The 22572-nt window shown below is 43.1% G+C and overlaps 1 protein-coding gene across 1 annotated transcript in view; it reads right to left on the bottom strand.

Annotated features, from left to right (window-relative positions):
* The window catches only part of LOC133049362 (ATP-binding cassette sub-family C member 4-like), a 109241-nt gene extending 97748 nt beyond the window's left edge, over positions 1-11493 (bottom strand). The window contains exons 1-3 of the mRNA XM_061133339.1: positions 11420-11493; positions 2901-3011; positions 2282-2402 (exon numbers count right to left, since the gene is read on the bottom strand). Of these exons, the coding sequence (XP_060989322.1) occupies positions 2282-2402; positions 2901-3011; positions 11420-11493 (306 nt within the window). The remainder of the gene's footprint in view (positions 1-2281; positions 2403-2900; positions 3012-11419) is intronic.
* Positions 11494-22572: the final 11079 nt, after the last annotated feature.

Consider the following 22572-nt stretch of genomic DNA (forward strand, 5'->3'; position numbering starts at 1 on the left):
AAGACCGTCCCCAAGAAAAAGAAATGCAAAAAGGCAAAACGGTTGTCTGAAGAGGCCTTACAAATAGCTGAGAAAAGAAGAGAAGCTAAAGTCAAAGGAGAAAAGGAAAGATATACCCATTTGAATGCAGAGTTCCAAAGAATAGCAAGGAGAGATAAGAAAGCCTTCCTTATCGATCAATGCAAAGAAATAGAGGAAAACAACAGAATGGCAAAGACTAAAGATTTCTTCAAGAAAATTAGAGATACCAAGGGACTATTTCATGCAAAGATGGGCACAACAAAGTACAGAAACCATATGGACCTAAGAGAAGCAGAAGATATTAAGGAGAGGTGGAAAGAATACACAGAAGAACTATACAAAAAAGATCTTCGTGAGCCAAATAGTCATGATGGTGTGATCACTCACCTATAGCCAGACATCCTGGAGTTCAAAGTAAAGTGAGCCTTAGGAAGCATCACCATGAACAAAGCTAGTGAAAGTGATGGAATTCCAGTTGAGCTATTCCAAGTCCTAAGTGATGATTCTGTGAAAGTGTTGCACTCAATGTGCCAGCAAATTTTGAAAACTCAGCAGGGGCCATGGGACTGGAAAAGGTCAGCTTTCATTCCAATCCCAAAAAAGGCAATGCCAAAGAATGTTCAAACTACCACACAACTGCATTCATCTTGCACACTAGCAAAGTAATGCTCAAAATTCTCCAACTGTGGCTTCAACAGTATGTGAATGGAGAATTTCCAGAAGTTCAAGCTGGACTTAGAAAAGGCAGAGGAACCAGAGATCAAATTGCCAACATCCGTCAGATCATAGAAAAAGCAAGAGAATTCCAGAAAAACATCTACTTTGACTAAGCCAAAGGCTTTGACTGTGTGAATTACAGAAAATTGTGGAAAATTCTTAAAGACATGGGACTACACCTTATCTGCCTCCTGAGAAATCAATATGTAGGTCAGGAAACAATCATTAGAACCAGACATGGAACAACAAAGTGGCTCCAAATTGGTAAAGGAGTTACGTCAAGGCTGTATATTGTCACCCTGCTGATTTAATTTATATGCAGACTATATCATGCAAAATGCCCAGCTGGATGAAGCACAAGCTGGAATCAAGATTGCTGGGAGAAATATCAATAACCTCAGATATCCAGATGACACCACCCTTATGGCAGAAAGTGAAGAGGAACTGAAGAACCTCTTAATGAAAATGAAAGAGGAGAGTGAAAAAGCTGGCTCAAAACTCAACATTCAAAAAATGAAAATCACTGCACCTGGTCCCATCACTTCATGTCAAATAGATGGGGAAACAGTAGAAACAGTGAGAGACTTTATTTTCTGGGGCTCCAAAATCACTGCAGATGGTGACTGCAGCCATGAAATTAAAAGACACTTGCTCTTTGAAAGAAAAACTACAAACCACCTAAATAGCATATTAAAAAACAGAGACATTGCTGACAAACATTTGACTAGTCAAAGCTATGGTTTTTCCAGTAGTTATGTATGGATGTGAGAGATGGACCATAAAAAATGCTGATCACCAAATAATTGATACTTTTGAACTGTGGTATTGAAGAAAACTCTTGAGAGTCCCTTGGACTGCAAGGAGACAAGAAGTCAATCCTAAAGGACTCAATCCTGAATATTCACTGGAAGGACTGAAGCTGAAGCTCCAATACTTTGGCCACCTGATTCGATGAACTGACTCATTAGAAAAGACCATGATGCTGGGAAAGATTGAAGGGAGAAGGGGATGACAGAGGGTGAGATGGTTGGATGGCATCACCTACTCGATGGACATGAGTTTGAGAAAGCTCCAGGAGTTGCTGACGGACAGGGAAGCCTGACATGTTGCAGTCTCAAAGAGTTAGACATGCCTGAGCAACTGCACTGAACTGAGCACCTGTAAAATGTCTTATGTTACTAGGGCTTTGCCCCAAGTTTACTTCCTCCAAACCACATATTCCTTGAGGTTTTAGGATATTCTTTTGATCAAGGATTAATTTTAGCATTTATATCATTTACTGAGCACCAACGATGTCCTAACATGGTCTAAAATGTCTTTGCTTTTCTGTCCTTCCTCCCATGACACTATGTGTTAATTGGTTAAAAGACAAATGGTAATCTCCAGAGGACCAATTCCCTAGATAAACACCTGTTTATGCTGAAGATAAATACAATCACTAGGCTACAGGATGTTAAACCACTGGTCTCTCTCACCAGTCACATCCATTTCAGTACTGGCCCACGTACAATGAAAGCAATGCACTGTATGTAAAAGCTTTTACCTCAGAAAATACAAAAATGGCAGATAACAAATAGGATTTCCAGTAACACTTTATGATTGCTTTCTTTAAAGAAGGCTTCTGTCCATTTTCCTTAGCTCTCTCAACTTCTTGCTCCCAGTACCTGCGATGAGAAAAATCACAGTAAAGAACAGTCCTGCCATAGGAAAATGGGGGAGGGGCAGAGTGGAAGATAAGCCTTCACTACAGGGTGCTCTGTGGCTGCCCCACAGATATTGGCTAACTGCTCACAGGGCTCCTGAAGGATGAGTGGTGTAGACTGAAGCACCAGAAAAACAGGCCTTGAGGCTTTGCTGGATTCATAGGTCATGAGCAGCTCAGGAGGGCAGACACTGTCCTCCAGGGACTCCACCTCCAGGGACAGAGCTCGGCCTCCAGGGCCATGGCTGCGGGCTCCCTCCACGTCCACAGATGCACAGGGAACACAGGCTCCCCCAGCCTCCAAAGTGGGCTAAGCCCGGGGTCAGCATGAAGGGGTGAGCATGCAGAGTCAGGGGAGGAGGCTCAGAAGAACCTAGAGGAAGGCAAAGCCCCCTCACACCTTTAGCCCCATGTGGAAATCCTCACTCTTCCTACCCCTCTCCCTCCTGTCTGTGCTCACCCTTGCAGCTCTTCTCCAACGTGCTGGGAGCAATCTTTTGGAAGCACTGAGTGTATTTCATTTTCTTTCAATCTCCATTTGTGACCAAACAGGAAAAAGGGATTAAGCCACCTGTTAAAAATTAAGAGAAAAGGAGAGGTATATATTCAAATTATATAACTCTAATTAGAATCCTACATTCATGGGCTTTGTAAAAAAAAAAAAAAAATAGTCTACACGGTAAATATATAGAAATATGGAAGAAAAAAATTGTATATGTATTTACACACACATACTGTCTAGCTCTATATCCTGAAAGACCATGGAAGCAATGATACAGTAACAAAGAACACTCCAGACCCAGATCTCGGAGTTATTTTTTTTTAACATACACAATTATTTTTTTCTTGTGGCGAGAACTTTTAACGTCAATTCTCAGCAGCTTTCAAATATGCAATAAAGCATTATAACTGTGGTCACTATACGAGACATTACATTCCCATGACTTACTTATTTTAGGGAAGTCTGTCCCTTTGGCCTGCTCCACCCAGATCCTGACTTATTAATATCTTTCTTTTCTAAAAGGAACCAAGGTTCCTTGAAGAAATGACTGGCTCCAAGGTTGGGGCAGTGTGTTTTAGCACCTGATAATCACCTTTTTTAATTGTAATATAAATGCCTGACGTTAAGGTTGGAGACATACACCTCAAAGCTATCCATCTCCAATGAACATGAGTCAGTTATACAAGTAGATAAAGAGCCAGACCGCCCCACCCATGAAGTTCCCTTTTTCAAAATGTTCTGGTTGACCTGATAACAGACCATCTCACTGACTGCTTGCTTCTCCCTTCCCGCACTTTAATTCCCGCTCTTATTTTTTAAATTCACCAATAAACAGTGAAGTTGCTAAACTCAAGCGCACCCCACCCTCAATCCCCAAAAGGCAGAATACCAGGTCCAAGTTCTTTCACTCACTAGTTTTCACAGTCTCTTTCTCTCTCTCTCTACCTAGGACCTCATTATGTAGCTCCAGGCAAGACTCGTACTCTTCAGGTCCTGTGAGTGATTCACCTTGGCATTTGAAAGTTCCCTGATGGTTGTTGCTGAGATGTGTCTCACAATCCTAAGAACCGCAAGGGCCAGTCCAACCACAACACTGGCTCCGGAAGGCAAAGGCCTGTGGGGGCTGCTGTAACTAGTACAGTCCAAGATAATCAGAGCCCCAGGCATTCCCACCAGCTGCATCACTATCTACAGGCTGAGACTAACAGGCAGAGAAAGTAGAAGATGGACCTGGGACAACTTGCACCATAAAATAAGGAAGCACTCAAGGAATCATGAAGATGTGTAGGAAGGACAGAGAAGCCAGCTTGAATGGCTCTTGCTAAACAAATCTGGGATTCTTTAGGCATCAAAATAAATGGCAATGAATCACAATCCATTAAATAACAAAAGGATCCATGAATCCATACTGCTACATAAACTGAGAGAAGGGAAAGCTCTTGCATTCAAGAATGCAAATAAACATAGGATGAACAATGGAGTTAGAAAATTATCAATGGAAGGAAAACCGAGTGGTTGAAAGTTTGATGTGCAATGTGGTATTTATATAACCTCAAATTACCTTTCTGCAAATTACTTATTAACTATAAAATGAAATGGGCTTCCCTGGTGGCTCAGCTGGTAAAGCATCCCTGCAATGAGGGATCCCTAGGTTGGGAAGATCCCCTGGAGGAGGGAACAGCTACCCACTCTGTTATTCTGGCCTGGAGAATTCCATGGACTATATAATCCATGGGATCGCAGAGAGTTGGACATGACTAAGCAACTTTCACTTCACTTCATAAAATGAAAAACAGTAACTATACAGAGGATTCCTTCAAACCCTATTCAAATTGATTATGTATTAGTTACATGTTAATAATATGCAGAAATAGCCCAAGGATTAACACTATTTTACTGGGTAAGGAAATTTCCAAAGCCAGACAATAATAACCCATGAGCAGAGATCATGTTTCTCTTATTTATTGCATTATTTCTAGTACAATATGGATATAGAGGAGATGTTTAACAATTATTTTTTAAGTAAATGAATGTCTATGAACTATTAAAGAAGGAATAAGAGAGACTGAATTTCAGATTTTGCTAACCCTGGTAACTTGGCACCTCTAAAGAACTCCAGTCCAGGAGTCTGAAGATTGGACCTAAGCACTGAGGACCCAGGGCCTCAACTGTCCTCTACTCCAATTTTCCAATCCAGGTGAGCATCGCCATGACCCTTAATATCTGTTGCTCTAAATTTCCTTCTAAAACAAAAGCATTTGTCTCTGTGTTTTAACCACTTAACAGATTTGAAACACCTGGGTCATTCATCCTACAGTTATTCCTTATAGGAAATACTCAGACAATTAGCAGCAGGACTTACTCTGAAAGACCCTCTTTAAAAGTCTGCTTGCAGATTTTTATAGTCAGTGTGGGCCACTAAAGACCAATTCGATGTCATTAGCATAGAGACTACAATTTGGGGAACTTAATGGTTACTTTGAATTTGTAATTTGATTTGTGCACCAGAGTTTTCTTTTGTTCAGGCTGTTTATAGGCTTAATGAGCTAAATGTCATGCACATTTGTAAGAAATATCCTTCTTGGTCCCTTTTGGGAATGAGAGGCACTCCTTGGTCTTTATGAATGACAGGTTACTGTTTTGTCTTATTGCTTAACTTCATGTACTGAAAATAGAGCAGACAAAGCTTGAAAAAAAAAAAGGTTTCCTTGCAGAGAAAAAGATACTTAACATCACAAATCCTTGTGTGTGCTAAGTCATTTCAGTCGTGTCCGACTCTGTGTGACCCTATAGACTGTACCCACCAGGCTCCTCTGTCCATGAGATTCTGCAGGCAAGAATACTGGAGTGGTTTTCCATGCTCTTCTCCAGGGGATCTTCCGGACCCCAGGGATTGAACCCATATCTCTTATGTCTCCTGCATTGGCAGGCATGTTCTTTACTAGAGCCACCTTAGGGAAATTTTCAAATTTCAAACTTTCAAATTTCCTTAGGGAAATGCAAATCAAAATCACAATGAGACACCACTTCACACATATTAGGAGGGGTGAAGTAGGAGGAGGAGGAGGGCGAGATAGAAAGAGGAGGTGAAGGAAGGAAGGAGGGGGGACAAGGTGGGGAAGAGGAAGGAGGACGGGAGAAGGGGGTAAGACAAGCAACAAAAGAATGTTTGGCAAGGATATGGAGAAATTGGAACCCTTGCACACTGATGGTGGGGGTGTAAAACACTGTAGTCACAAAGGGCAAACACTGTATGATTCCACTTTCATAAAGGTGCTGAGAACAGTCAAATTCAGAAAGAAACAAAGTGACCCTGTGGCTGTCAGGGGCTAAGGGAAAGGGGAGTGGGGAATTAGTGTTTAATGACATACTGATGCAGGATGAAGAGTTCTGGAAACTGGTTGCACAATAATGTGAATGTACTTAACACTGAACCAAATGCTTAAAAATAATTTGGATGGTAAATTTTATGTTATGTGCATTTTATTACTATTTTTTAAAATTAAATGAGAAAAAAATTCTACTCAATACACCTCAGGTGTGAAATCTTGCTATGTTAAAGTCTAGATCGCAGCTTTCTGGTTGTGAGAACTTGAACTAGCCTCATAAGCTCTCAGTATTGGCCTCTGACAAACAGGGGGAACATGTGGAGGTAACACTTCCCAAAGCTGCTGAGGGGGTCCTCTGAGAGGATCACTGATGTTCTGAACAAAGTCCTGTCAGACAAACGGAAGCTGTCACCCCCGGCAGTGCTCTCCAGTAATCCCATGTGGTCCCCAGTAGAAAGCCTCTGATAACTTTGATAGACAAGGTTACAACAATAGCAGAGTCCAACAGGAAGGAGAAAGCGTCCTCTTCCTTCCTGGCAAGGACTCAGCCAATGAAAAGCCATGGACGCTTTTTTTTGACAGTCTTCCCAACTTCCTTTTCCCTTCTATAAAGGTGTTCTTCATCCCTTGCCCTTTCGGGACTTGTACCTGGCTCACTCTTGTTGCAGGTATGGAACCGTGATTATCTGCTGATCCTGAATAAAGCCATCTTTGCTGGAGAAATATCTGATAGTTAAGGCAACAGAGGAAAGGGGGTCAACATGATCAGGGGACCCATGGACAATTCAGAAAGGCAAATTATCCACTTGACACACCTGAATGGACACTAGCTAACATCTCTCAGGCTGACCAGATGCAGAACTATAAAGACCAAAAGGATCAAGAATAAACTATAGGAGATAAACTTGAATATGTTAGGCTTTTTATTTTGCCTTAAAGACATGGTAGTGAATTTGAATATACCTTTGGGATGTTCTACATCTTGCTGGGGGCTGTAGTTATTGTATAAAGTTACCAAAACTCATCAAACTAAATGCTTAGGAAAGGGGAACAGGTCAAGGGCAGAAAAAGAGCCCTGGAGAGCTCACTCAGCCTCCATCAACAACATGTGGATTTCTGACTGTTAATGAAGAGCAACAATATTCATACAAGTGGTATTCTGAAAACGGTGCCAAGAATCCTGGTTTGATATTAAATATTTCTATGCTTTCAAGGTTGATAGTTACTGACAGCCTAACAGGACCAACCTCCCTAAACCGTCTCAGCCCTCAGCCAGTTCATATCCACCCTCATGTTATCAGCTTCTCTGACAAGAGTCTCTGAACAGTCTGTCTTGGCACCAGTGGCAGTTTCCACACCCACACTCCCTTTACAAGGAGACAGTTCACTGACTGAAACGTGGCCAGTGTCAGGGGAACAAGGATTTAATCACTCCCTGAAGGGTCAAGCGCATCTGGTCCAAGACCCTACTCAACCCTCATCTCTGGGGGACAGGTCCTGCACTCACACCCAACCTGCTGGCCTCTGGGATGAGGGTGGGAGAGAAATGCAGAGCTCACCCCAGAGGCTGCAGTTAGGATAGCAGGTACATCACCAGGGAGAGTCTCAGCAGACTGGGCAGTCTAGTCCCTGACTGGACACAGTTCATAAACTACAAAACTTATTTCCAATAGTGGGGACAAAGAAGAATTATTCAAAAAACCATGATGGGAAGATGAGCTGTTTCAGGAAAAAGGAGGAGGACTATCTTTTATCAAATACTAAAAGAAATTTTAGCTGCCTTTATTCTTAGAAATGAACCAAAAATGCTGAAATAAAATGTTTACAGAGAGGCAGATGATGCTGGAATTTAAAAAAGGTTAAAAAGCAACAGAAGAAACCAACATAAATAATGATAGCTCTAAAGTAAAGGACAAATGAAAATCTGGAAAAATATTACAAGCATTATTGAAAATTATTTCAAAATGTAAATCCCTCAGAAAGAAAAAAATCTATTAATAGACAATTCAAAGAAACACAAATAAATGGTCAATAGATGTAAATGTTTCCAAAAAAAGTTCCATCTCTACAGATCAATAAATTCAAATTAAAATTGTTTCACATTTTTTTTAAACTGTAGACCTTGGAAAAATGTAATTCATGTACTCAAAGTTGGCAATAAAATAGGCACACTAAGAGCTACTGTGAGGGCAAACTGGGCAGTTCCCTAGCGGTCCAGATATAAGACTCAGAGCTTTCACAGCCAAGAGCCTGGATTCTATTACTGGTCAGAAACTTAGATTCCACATGAAGAGCAGTGTGGCAAAAAAAAAAAAAAAAAAAATAGAAGAGAGTAAATTGATCTGAACATTGTGGAAAACAATTCAACCTTTCACCAGTCATCCTATTACTAGGACTATAGAAAAAGGAAAGATATACCACACTACATGTTCATGGATATGCATATCATAATTAGCAATAAGCTATATTAAACTGAACTACAAGGTTGCATAAATGACAATTAAATATCATGCTCTGAACATAACTTAATGTCATAAATAAATGTTAAACACAGAAAATTAAGGAGTCAAGATTCAAAACTAGTTTTATAGAAAAGACGCATGCATGTGCACAGGTATACAAAAAGAGTTCTGGAGGGAAGATTAAGAAACAACCAAAATATCAACAAATCTATATGGTAACAGAAATAAATCCTACTTTCTTCTATAGCTTTAAATGTCTTACAGAAATAGAAAAATGTTTATCACTTTAAAAAATCCACAAGTACCACCATTAGCTATAATGTCGACTTCTCTTAGACCCTAACTCTAAACTGTGTTGTGAAAACACTAAAACCCCAGTGAGGCCATTTGTATAAAATCAGTAAGATAGTTACTGGCATCACTTACAAGTTTAGAAAGCTGATGAAATTTGAGGAAAAAAAAAAAAACAAAACAAATACCCAATGAGAAGATGAAAACTAGGTTTTTCTCTACAAGTTGGGTCTTGTCTCTAGGTGGCATCTTCTGGCTGGACTCATTTCCACTTTCCCAGGTCAGCAAGTGGGGAACACAAGGAAATCATGAGGGTACCTCAGACTTTACATACAAGATGGCAATCATGGTCAACAACCAACTTCACAAAGTCTAAATCCCTTTATAAAAGTTGATAGTGAAGTAACAATGCCAATGTGAGGAATGACTTAAAGCAGAAGCCAGCCTCCACCTTCATCAGAATCACCTGGAGCTTGTTTAACCTCATCCCCAGAGTTTCTAACTTTACAGAACTGGTCTAGAAGGAGTGCAGTGGGGAATTTCATTTCTAACAAGCTCCCAGGTGACAAGGATGCTGCCGGTCTGAGAGCCAGACTCTGACAACAGCTGTCCTAAAGCTTGATTATAGAATGTTTCATATGCATCATCTCCAACAGCAAGAACTTTAAGAACTTAGAAAAACTCCTGCCAACAAGACCAAAGACATGTTTGGAATTGCCTTCTCCCTGCATTTAAGAACAAGTGTCCATAAAAGCAGCTCAGTACAGCAGTTACATACAGGATAACACAGGTTTGGGAGACAGATGGCCTGGTTTGAGATCCAACTCCATCACTTACTAGCTGTGTGATGTAGGCAATTTACTCAGCCTCTCTGCTTCAGTGCCTTCAGGTGTGAGGTAAGAGGTACTAGGTCTTTCCCCTCCAGCAGGAAAACTGGAAATAGGTGGCTACCCAAATCAATGAGGAGTCTTCACTTTCCCATTTCCACACATACACACACAAAATTTTGCAAATCTACAAACAGAACATGCCCAGAGAGTCCCCTGCCCTGCAGAAGTTAAGGAGACATGTCTATTTTGTTATTATTTACAGTAACCACCCCTACACTCCTACTTCTAGGCCTCTCTTAAGGGGTGCCAAATGGCCAAGAGGTGTAGCTACACACACTGAACACACTACCATCAAGATAAGCACAGGGGCTCCCATCCCTGAGGATCCCCTATACCTTCCCCTTAAAAAAGGAAATGTCCGAATTTATGGGAAATATGAATGGGTTAGGGTCTAGGAGCAAAAAAATCTAATTATCATCCAAGAGCAAGTAAAACCCAAAGGTTCAGGCAAAGCTAGTTAGTAGTCCCAGTTACCGGAGGGAAAACTTTCTTACACCTCTCTGTGCTATTTTTCATCTGTGTGTGTTTCCTCCCATCTCAGGGACCCGTGAGTGGTTTCAGGACCAAATGACTCCTGGGTAGAACCACCTGCATCAAGACCTTTCACCTCTTGTCCAAAGGCTAAAGATCCGGATAAGACCCCACGGCCTTCAGTGACCTTATCCCCCAAGTGGTACTCAAAGGTGAAAGCAGAAATATTTGCAACAGGGAAAGGGGCTGTGATCAAATGCACACTCTTCTCCAAGCTGTATATCCCAGGCAAAAGCAAAACATGTTCAAGAACAGGGTCCCCATTCATTAAAAAAAACAGTTGAGAGTTTTTTTACATACATGAAATTTGTCACAACTAGGTACCAGGACATGCAGTGTGAGCCACACAGGAAGAGAGAGAGGGAGGGAAAGAAAGACATGGTCATAGACAAGGGGACAGACAGAGCCCAGTGCAGCTGGAACCCAGGTGTCACCTAAGTTACATGAGAAATGGTGGGGACATCACTGGAAGATGGCAAAGACATCTAACGGCAAGGCACTAATTAAATAAAGGAAGCTGTTCATAAACTGCTTGCTTAGGGGGGAAAAGGGTGCAAATTAGTTTAGAACTAGGAATCCTGAACTGTACTGGGGAAGCCTGCTAAAGGTGGAATTAGGGGATCCAGTTCGTTCTCCGTTTGGGCGGCAACTCCCCCGGGGCAACCTGGGTTTTTAACCTCCCTGCCTCCCGCTCCCGGGCTCCAGGGCCCTGGAGGATGCTGGAGCAGCGAGAGGCCAGGCAGGGAGATCCTGCGCTCCGGATACAAGGTTTCTGGGTCCCGCTCCTACGCCCAGGACTTCCCCTCACTCCTCACTCCTCAAGCCCAGGCGCAGGTGGGGACCACGCGGCCGGAGTGGGGAGGCTCCACCAGCTGCCTGGGCGCCCGCGGAAAATGCTCCCTCGCCCTGCCTCTCCCCTTGGTTACTGAAAGGTGCCTGCGGCGGGCGGGTCACAGCTCAGACGGGGCGCTCACCAGAGAAACAGGCGGGAGCAGAAGTTCGAGTGCAGCAGCGGGTTGGGATTCACCTCCGGGTACACCAAGTGCATCTTGCCGGCGGCCACGGGCGAGGGCGCGGGGACCGGCGAGGGTACCGGCGCGGACGCCGCTTTGGCAGGGGAGTTGCTCGGACTGCTCATGGTGGCGCAGACGGGGATGCTGGAGGCTCAACCACAATGCCAGTCTGCTAGTCAGTACCCCGGAACAAGCTGACCCTGGAATTGGTGCGCCATCTCTTGCCTGGTCCCAGCCTTCAGGACCACCCTCTAGGCGCCTCTGCCACCACCGCCTGGAGCCCTGAGTGGGGAGCGGTGCGGACAGCGGGACGAAGGGGTGGCCAGACAGGAGCCACACGCAGGTGCGCGGAGAGGATGCTGGCGCAGCTGATGGAGGCGGGTAGGACGCTGCTGCGCTCAGAGTCCTGCACCAGGGCGCCCGCGTTCAGGCACCTGGCTGCAGACTCTGCCGAAGTGCGAGCTATGAGCCCAGGCACCCACCGGAAGGTGGAGAAGGGAGGTATCAACTCTATCAGCCACATCTGCTCAGAAACGCCTGTCAGCTGTGGAGAGACCAGGAGAGAGCTGGCCGAAGGAGATAGCACCCCGCCTTCTGGGCACCCTGCCCTCATCAGGACCAAACAAGGGCGCTGTGGGAAGTTCTCCAACTCTAATGGAGCAGGACCCTGGGGGGCCTTCCTGGGATGGAGCATACCACCTCATGCCCTCTGCCTGCTTCTTTTTTGTTGAAAAGCTTTAGTCTCCCAGGTCTCCTCTGAATTACAAGAGGTGGCTCAAGAATTGATGATTGGGGTGTTGGATGCATGAGACAAGTGCTCAGGGCTGGTGCACTGGAAAGACCCAGAGGGATGGGGTGGGGAGGGAGGCGGGAGCGGGGATCAGGATGGGGAACACATGTAACTCCATGGCTGATTTATGTCAATGTATGTCAAAACCCACTACAATATTGTAAAGTAATTAGCCTCCAACTAATAAAAAAAAAAAAAAAGAAATAAAAAAAAAAAAGAAACAAACAAAAAAAATTGATGATTGGGGCTTCCCTGGTGGCTCAGTGGTAAAGAATCTGCCTGCTAATGCAGAAGACACAGGTTGGATCCCTGGTGGGGGAAGATCCCATATGCCTTGAAGTAACTAACCCTGGGGGCCACAACTCTTGAGCCTATGCTCTAGAATCTGGGAGCAGCAACTATTGAACCCACCTGCCACAGCTATTGAAACCTGCATGCCCTAGAGCCCGTGCTCCACAGCAAGAGAAGCCAGTGCAATGAGAAGTCTGCTCAGCTACAACCAAGAGGAGCCCTCTGCTTGCTGCAATTACAGAAAAGCCTGTGCAGCAATAAAGACCCAGCATAGCCAAAAAGAAATAAAACTATTTTTTTTAAAAGACTGAAAGAATGTGAATGTGTAGTTTAAAAACAAAATTAAACACTAGATAAGCCATGCAACAGTCACAGAGTCTATAGTTCCTCCCTGAAGGACATATTAATAGATAACAATATCAAATTTACATTCCTGAGTTATTCTGCAGATACTAAAAACCTCACCAGATGGAAGAAGTTAACTGCGTGATGGCCACAAGCAGGAAGCCCCCATACCAGCTAGAGCCTAAGGACTGATGATGTAAAACCCTGTGACACCACCCTGTTACCTCACCATCAACCAATAAGAAAATAATGCAACAGTTGATCACATACACTGGACTTTCTCCTTTACCTTGCCTTTTAAAATTATCCCCTTCAGTCCATCAGAGAGTTCTGGTCTTTATAGCATGAGCTGCCTGTACTCTTTGCTTAATCTTTTCAACAAACCTTTCTCTGCTTCAAACTCCAACATTTTGGTTTGTTTGGCCTCACTTTACCTCAAGCACAGGAACTTGGGTTGGATAACACAACGGGTGCCCAAGCATTTGACCTCCACCAACAGCAGGATTTAGCACAGATTATGTATGTAGAGCTGCAAGACCTAAGGAAAGGAAACAGAAGATTAGAAGAGCTCCAATGATTTTAGAAGATGACTGAATGCTATTATTGGGGATAGGCTTTTGGCAGCTCACATGTTGATCTGTGCAGGGGACCTCTGTAAGCATTTTGCTGCCCTCTTAGATTGGGAAAGGGGGTTATGGGGAGAAAAAGACTGCTTTATGATTTCTTTAGTCATGTGCTCAGGGCCTAGCAGAATAATGGTGACATATGTTACAGAACACAAGCATGTGCATTTCTGGGGAACCTCCATCATTTTTAACTCTAACAATGCCATACTCAAGAAGGCATTATTATCCCTATTTGACAAAAATGAGAAAGATGAGACTCAAGGACAGCACTTCTCCAAAGTCATAGACTCAATAAATGACAAATCCTCACTTGGACTCAAGTCCAAGTCCAGTGTGGTCTGTCTCACTGGTGGATGGTCACTGTGTGGGGAAGGTGCACTTTGTAAAATCTAAAACCTAAGGCAACATACAAAAAGTTTTATTTTTTAATTCATTCAACAAATGTTTAGTGAATGTTTTATAGGTACATGACCACTAAGCCACGTATAGAACACACAAATATAGGAAAGATGTCATAAGGTCTCTATATGTACTTGTTTCTTGATCTTAAATGGTTCAGTACTATAACTAAAAAGACATTAACATGCGTTGAAGAGGATGTGGAGAAACTGGAACCTTCATACATTGCTGGTGGAAATGTAAAATGATACAGCTACAAAGTTTCCATATAACCAGCAATTCTACTCCTAGATATCTACCCAAGATAAATGAAACACATGTCTACATAAAAATGTACATACAAATGTTATGACAGCTTTACTCATAAAAGTAAAAAATGAGTTGGGGGTGGAGGGAATCAAGGGTACATCAACTGATAAATGAAACATGGTATTATAGGCAGTGGGGTATTATCTGGCATTTTATAAAATAGATAGACATACTGATGCATGCTACAACATGGATAAACATTGAAAATATGATGTTGAGTTAATGCAGCCAGCCATTGACTCAACTGAGGATAATGAGACAGCATCTAAGGAGAGATTCAATCTTGCTGGACTTGATGATTCATTCCCAGATAAACCCCAGGGACACATGATGCAAACTGTAACTGCTGCTGCTGCTGCTGCTGCTATGTTGCTTCAGTGGTGTCTGGTTCTGTGTGACCCTATGGATCAAGGCAAGAATACTGGAGTGGGTTGCCATTTCCTTCTCTGAAATTGTAACTATGCAAACTATAAATTATTAATGGTTCATAGCACCTCCATCAAATAGTCAAAGCATAAAGTGTTGTTTTTTGTTGTTGTTGTTGTTGTTTTTTTTTTTTTTTTTTTTTTTTTTTTTTTTTTTTTTAGCATAAAGTGTTGAATCTGTAGGAAGTATAAGAGCAGTACTAAACTAGTTCAACAAAGATAGTGCTGGTCCTCAAGCATTTTTTCTATCAAGACATATAGGACAAATGGCATTCACAATCTACATGCTCCAGTGAGTATCCACAGTTCTGAATATGGTGACAATTTCTCTGTCACTCCACCTTATAGTACAAAGAATGTTCAAATTACTGCACAAATGCACTCATTTCACACAATAGCAAAGTAATGCTCAAAATTCTCCAAGCTAGGCTTCAACAGTATGTGAACCGAGAACTTGCAGATGCTCAAGCTGGATTTAGAAAAGACAGAGAAACCAGAGATCAAATTGCCAACACCCTATGGGTCATAGAAAAAGCAAGGGAATTCCAGAAAAACAGCTACTTCTGCTTCGTTGACTATGCTAAAGCCTTTGACTGTGTGGATCACAACAAACTGGAAAATTCTTAAAGAGATGGGAATACCAGCCCACTTTACCTGCTTCCTGAGAAACCTGTATGCAGGTCAAGAAGCAACAGTTAGAACTGGACATGGAACAATGGACTGCTTCCAGATTGGGAAAGGAGTATGTCAAGGCTGTATATTGTCACTCTGCTTATTTAACTAATATGCAGAGTACATCATGTGAAATGCAGGGCTGGATAAAGCACAAGCTGGAATCAGGATTGCCGGGAAAAATATCAATAACTTCACATATGCAGATGACACCACCCTTAGTCAGATAGCAAAGAGGAACTGAGGAGCCTCTTGATGAAAGTGAAAGAGAAGAGTGAAAAAAGCTGGCTTAAAACTCAACATTCAAAAAAACAAAGATCAAGGCATCCAGTTCCAGCACTTCATGGCAAATAGATGGGGAAACAATGAAGACAGTGACAGAATTTTCTTGGGCACCAAAATCACTGCAGACGGTGACTGCAGCCACAAATTTAAAAGATGTTTGCTCCTTGGAAGCAAAGTTATGATAAACCTAGACAGCATATTAAAAAGCAGGGACATTACTTTGCCAACAAAGGTCCGTCTAGTCAAAGCTATGATTTTTCCAGTAGTCATGTATGGATGTGAGAGTTGGACCATAAAGAAAGCTGAGTGCTGAAGAATTGATGCTTTTGAACTGTGCTACTGTGAAAGATTCTTGGAAGTCCCTTAGACTGCAAGGTGATCAAACCAGTCAGTTCTAAAGGAAATCAATCCTAAATGTTCATTGGAAGGACTGATGCTGAAGCTGAAGCTCCAATACTTTGACCACATCATGTGAAGAATTGACTCATTCATTGGAAAAGACACTGATGCTGGAAAAGATCGAAGGCAGGAGGATAAAGGAACAATAGAAAACAAGATCATTGGATGCCATCACCAACTCAATGGACATGAGTTTGAGCAAGCTCCAGAAGATGGTGAAGGACAGGGAAGCCCGGCCTGCTGCAGTCCATGGGGTCGAAAAGAGTTGGACACGACTGAGTGACTGAATAACCACCTCTCTAACCTCCTCTCTAACCTCAGAAGTGGACATCCAAATTAAATCTAGCCAATCATAATATGTCATGTCTGTATCCAAAGGGTTCGGCACAGGTATAACCTCATATCTGTTACAAGAGGTATAGCCTCTATGCCAGGCCAACTGGCTTTCTTCCTTGAGAATGTTTTTGTTGCTGTTCTTGTTGTTCTTATTTGTTCTTATTTGGCTGCACCAGGAAGATGGCTTCCCAGGTGGCGCTAGTGGTAAAGAACCCTCCTGCCAATGCAGGAGATGTAACAGACTCGACTTTCAGCCCTGGGTCAGGAAGATCCCCTGGAGTACGACATGGCAATCCACTCCAGTATTCTTGCCTGGAGAATCCCATAGACAGAGGAGTCTGGTTTGCTATGGTCCATATGGTTGCAAAAAGTCAGACACAACTGAAGCAACTTCACATGCATGTGTGCACAGAAAGGGAAAAACTTCACTTTCTTTTCTGATGAGGGAGTTATAAGGGTATGATCCATAACTGCTGGTGGCCATGTTTCCCATTTAAACAGAGGGGCTGGCAAGTACAAACAGATACCCAAAGGTCATACAATCAACAATTTATTAAACACCTACTGTGTGTCAAGACTGAATCAAGAGGTAAAGACACATAAGTGAACAGGACGGGTGGTGTAAAGGAGAGTTTCAGTGGCATAAAGTCTCTGGGGCTCCTGAGACTAATAGGATCCCTCCTTGGACAGTGGGACCGTCCAAGGTCACACTGGAGCTTCAGCTTCAGCATCAGTCCTTCCAATGAACAGCTGGAGCAGAAGCTGTCACTTTCCAACTTGAGTCCTCTGACTCTTCTCCAGGACTAAAGAGCTCACTGCTTATCTGCAACTCTCTGTTGAAGGGCCTTTTTTCAGCTGTGGGAGTGCGGTGAGGTCATATGCAAGATGAGGAAAAACCCCTGGATTCCAACCTCAATCAGTGATGGATGGGGAGTGGGTAGATAAATGCCCCAGTGCCCTTGCCTGTCAGTTGGAACAATTTTGTCTCCCGGGTGATCAAACAGGAAGGAGTTCAGTTGCCTGAGCATTAACTCACTTGTAACACACTTTTATTGGCTTTCTTCCCTTCTCTGTCTCACTTCTCCACTCCCTCCAAGTGTTTTTATGGGATCACTTCCAAAATAAACTACTTCCACTCAGACCCTTGTCTCAGGGTCTGTTTCTGGGGAACCCAAACTAAGACACCTACAAGAACCATCCTTCCAATTATTGAAAAAATATATTCACTCCTTTGCACCCATAACAATCCTAACTAATACTCTGAATGCTTACTGTCCAATACAGTAAGGAGGATTGTGAAGACTTCAGATGCATCTGGCCCAAACTGAGATGTGCCGTATGTATAAAATACATTATGCACTTCAAAGAGGGAAGAAAATCCTTTTCGTCTTACTAATGATTTTTTTATACTGATCACATGTTGAAACAATATTACTTTTGACATTACTTTTGGATATAAAAATATCTTACTAATATTACTTTCACTTGTTCATTTTAGATTTTAATATGACTACTACAAATTCTAAAATTACAGATGTTGGGAATTTCCTGGCAGTACAGTAGTTAGGACTCCACACTCTCATTGCCAAGGGCCTGGATTCAATCCCTGGTCAGGGAACTAAGATTCCACAAGCCAAGCAGCATGGCCAAAAAATAGACAGATAAATAAATAAGTAAAAAAAGTAAAATAAAATTACAGATGTGGCACATTTTATTTTTACGGACACAAGATAGGTGATAACTTTATAAGAGGCTAGTGGGAAAGTGCAGCTGGCTTCTGGCCCAAAGATGGTAGTTTTGGTCAGAAAGCCTAAGGTGCCACCTCTCCAAATGAGCTGGTCTGCAAAGTGAAAATGTGATTGTTAGTCACTCATTTGTGTTCAACTCTTTGCAACCCCATGGACTGTAGCCCACTAGACTCCTCCATCCATGGAATTCTGGTCTATAAGGGTACATTTAACTCCATGTCAGATGTGCACACAAAGTTCAGAATCAAAGTTTGTAGTATAACTTGTTTGTATCCCAAGATTCATTCTCCCCAAATTGAGAACAAATTCTAGGCCAAAAGTTTCCAGCCTTTTCACTAGTTACAATAGGAAAAAGGAGTACAAAATAGTGGTGGCTAAGACAAAGAAAGGAAAAAGCCCGCACAAATAGAACAAAGCAAGGTCCAAGAACCTCTGCTGCTGCTGCTGCTAAGTTGCTTCAGTCGTGTCCACCTCTGTGCGACCCCCATAGACGGCAGCCCACCAGGCTCCCCCGTCCCTGGGATTCTCCAGGCAAGAACACTGGATTGGGTTGCCATTTCCTTCTCCAATGCATGAAAGTGAAAAGTGAAAGGTCGCCCAGTCATGACTCTTCGCGACCCCATGGACTGCAGCCCACCAAGCCCCTCTGTCCATGGGATTTTCCAGGCAAGAGTACTGGAGTGGGTGGCCATTGCCTTCTCCGATCCCAAAGTTAGCTAGAAGTCAATTATTTAGGAAGGTTTGTTCATAAATATCAAAAGGGTTTATAACCGTCAGGTAGGATCACGTAAGTCACTGTGAAACAATACTTATCCACTTAGCCAAAGTGAACAAAAGATTTCAAAGGTAAATCTAGAACAGATCACTTAAGAGGTAAAGAAACTTAAAATCCATTAGCAAAGGCAGTTCAACATCTCAAGAAAACTTGTACTAGGCATAAAACTCTTTTCTGGGGGTCCACTTTCCATAAAACCTCCTTATCCCATTCTGTACCCATTCCTTTGCTTCTCCCATACTGCCACCTGTAAGTCAGAACTACTTCATTTTCCTTCATCAAATGTGATTTCATTCCTCATACCTTCTTTAACAACAAGTCGTACATTTTCCTTAAGCAACCAAGAACTGACTTTTATATTGGCATTCTGTAGATTGGTGAACATACGTATCAGTGATAATATCTTTAAAAAAAAAAAAATTGCTTTCTTACACTGAATATCTCAGGTGAAGCAAACTCCTGGCTTGCCCAATTTACATAGGGCAGGCTCGGGGGAGAGGGGCGTGGAGAGGAGAAAAAAAGTATAAAAAGAGGAGCCAAAATTGAGCCCCTTGCTTCTCTGATCTTCTCTTTGTGTCTTTTGGGTCAGCCTGCCCTCACCCTTTGAGGATGTATTTTCCTTTGATTGCCAAATAAAACTGAGCTGTAACACTCTTTGCTTCAAGGTTTTGCTTTGGTGAGACAGAACTGAGGAAATTACAAACTCCCCCAACATATATGGTGATATTTCTTGGATTTAACCTGGCTAAAACAACCTTGACTCGGCCCAGAGGCCAAGCACAGCAGAAGCCCAATTTCGGGAAAGCTCCCGTGGTGGAAGATGAATGTGAAGAAAACCCAGCACAGTGGCAGTGACAAGAAGCCAAGCATGCTGGAAACCGGGACAGCAAAAACAAATTCGTCAGAAAGCTCACTTGGCTCAGTCTCAGATTCCAGGAGACCACCAGTTGGGGTAGGATGTCTTTGCCCCTATGGCAAGAAGGACATATGGCTAACAAAATCTTAATTTCTTTACAATCTCTCATTTCTTCTTTCCTCAAACCCCCTGTGAACAGGCAAGTGGCAGTGGGTGCAATCAGGGGACTCTGGAGAGGCTACTCCCCAGTGTGTCCCAAAGGTTCCACTATCCTCTGCACTCTTGTAGCTGTTGTCCAAGCAGGTGGGGGTTCTTCTGTCCTTAATCTTATTTGTGCCAAGGATCAGGCCAATGAAAACTGTGAGCACAGGTCAGGTATTTAGCAGATTTTCTGGCAGGTTATGAAAGGGATTCCTCAGCACATTTTTCCCACTGCTTTTTCCTCCCATCCTTCAGCTGGTCTCTCTATCTATGCCACTGTTTACAAAGTATCAGGCAGGTCATCATCTTTCCATTTCTGAAAGTTGTGCTTGAAACCGTTTATCTAAGATTGGTACTCAAACCCACGTGGCAGGGGCTCTGCTATGCTTATTCACTCAGTTGTATCTGACCGGGACTTGAGCCCGATCAAAATCCATGGTGCCTGGTTTTAGGCTAATGACGCTCAGGCTCTTGATGTCTCATTGCAAAAAAAAAAAAAAAAATCAGTGAGAGATACAGCAATGGATAAGAGGTGGATTTGTTGGGATTTAGAGAGAAGCACACCGCAAGAGCGTGGTCCATCATAGAGTGGAGTGCAGTGGCCATGGAATGTGGTGTGGTTAGTTTTCCCAAGCTGGGTGATTGCACAGGCTAAGGAGTGAGAGGACCATTCCAACAATTGGGGAACCACCCACTCCTCAGTCTTTTGACAGTGTCTTGGAACTGTCCTGGCATCTGTGGGTGTCATTTAGCTTGCAGATTATGGATCAAGGTTTAGCTGAATTTACTTGTAATCTTGGACCCATTTGATTTTGATTGGCTTATGTTATGTCCTTGAGCTATGTCATTCTTTCAAAGTCCACTCCTTGGGTTATGCCCCCTTCCCTCCTGTTTCATGCTCTTTTCCTGAGCCCCGTCTGGGCCCACAATGTTCCTTCTACAATCTTCTAGAGGGACAATCAGGAAATAGCTGGCCCTTGGGAGGGAAATACTATATAATAGCCAGTCCCTCTAGATATTCAGGCCTTCATCTTCCATGTTTCCTACAACATGTGCAATATCAGCATTTCTCAGTGAACCTGCTAGAGTGGGTGACAGGCACACAATGACTGCCAGAAGTCCATCTGTTGGTGCCAACCCTTCAAGGGCAATTGGGCTTCTAGGGATAGTATTTGCCACTTTGGGAGTTAGCCCTGCAGGCCCTTTGGGCCTAAACCCTGACCACCCTTCTCCTAAAGTTATAAACATACCACCATATCAAATCTCCACTCCACTTTTATGGAATATCTGGTCCATTGCCTCTTATCAATTTGTTCTTAAGCCACTTACTAACTCCTACAACCAGGACCCTGACCCCTGGTAGGCAACATTGCTCCACCTCGCTTATTATTAAAATATTCTTAATACCCCTAACAGGACAAGATAACCCACTCCTTTGTCATTACTGCTACTATTACCTAGAGTATATCTATGACAATGAAATGTTTACCATTGGAAGCAATCTAAGCTGCTCTTATTGAGGACTAGGGGAGGAAATCAGTGACTTACATTCCCTCAGAGCAATAAGAGGATAAGACTTATGGCTGTTTCACCAGGTTCCCAGTCTCAGGGCACAGGCTTGGATTACTTTACATCATGGTATCTATTCCCATCTATGGTGGACAAACCAGCAATGAGTTAAGATTACAACCCCTTAATCCTACCCAGCACTGGTCATGCTGGAGACCTTGTGGACACCCAACTCCAGTCTGGGGGTCCCAGAAGGTCGACCTGCCTCGACTTGCCTAGGGATCTGGCCCCTGAGAAGTTGTCACACCTCAACCTGCTTGGGGATCTGCTAATCCAGGGGTCCCAGGAGGTCAACATGCCTCGACATGCCCAGGGACCCAATTCTCAGGAGGCTGACCTGCCTCAACCTGCCCATGGATTCAATCTCCAGAAGGCTATCATGCCTCAGCTTGCCTGGGGATCTGCACCCTGACCTGGGGATGCCTGGCTCTCATGTTGCAACAGTACTGGGTAGGATAAGCTTCAGAAAGACTCACTCCAAGGTAAGCGCACCCATAAAATAGAAGGCAGCCTATTAGTTGTTGTTTTTTTTTTTTTCTTTTCTTTTCCTCCCTGTCTTCACTGTCTTTCAGATGGGAAATAACCAATCCACTTCCCAACAGACACCCTTGAGATGAATCCTTGATAACTGGAAGCTGTTGGATCCTCTAACTCTAAGGAGAAGTCACTTAAAATTCTTTTGTGCCACTGTGTGGCCATGGTATCCTCTGGAGGACAAAGAACACTGGCCTGAGGATGGGAGTTTAAATTACAATACCATCCTGGAGCTAGACTTATTTTGCAAAAGACAAGGGAAGTGGACAGAGATCCCCTATGTCTGAATTTTCTTCTAAGAGATATGAAGGAACTCTGTCTTAAGTATGGGATTCTTGTATGCCCTAAAAGTGAGTCTACTAGGCAAATGGTGTTAGGCACAGACAACCAAGAGAAGGAAGCCCCCTGTGAAGGCTCGCCTCCCATGGCTCCCAAGTTGCCTGGTGCTCCTTCCTTGTGCCCCCAAACATGCCCCCATATCTAGGAGCACCCCGTCCACAAAAACCAACTCAAGTATTCTTAGTTGAAACTGGAGGAGAATTCGGACCAACCTG

Source organism: Dama dama, chromosome 30 (genome assembly GCF_033118175.1).
Source record: "Dama dama isolate Ldn47 chromosome 30, ASM3311817v1, whole genome shotgun sequence".
Taxonomy (NCBI): domain Eukaryota; kingdom Metazoa; phylum Chordata; class Mammalia; order Artiodactyla; family Cervidae; genus Dama; species Dama dama.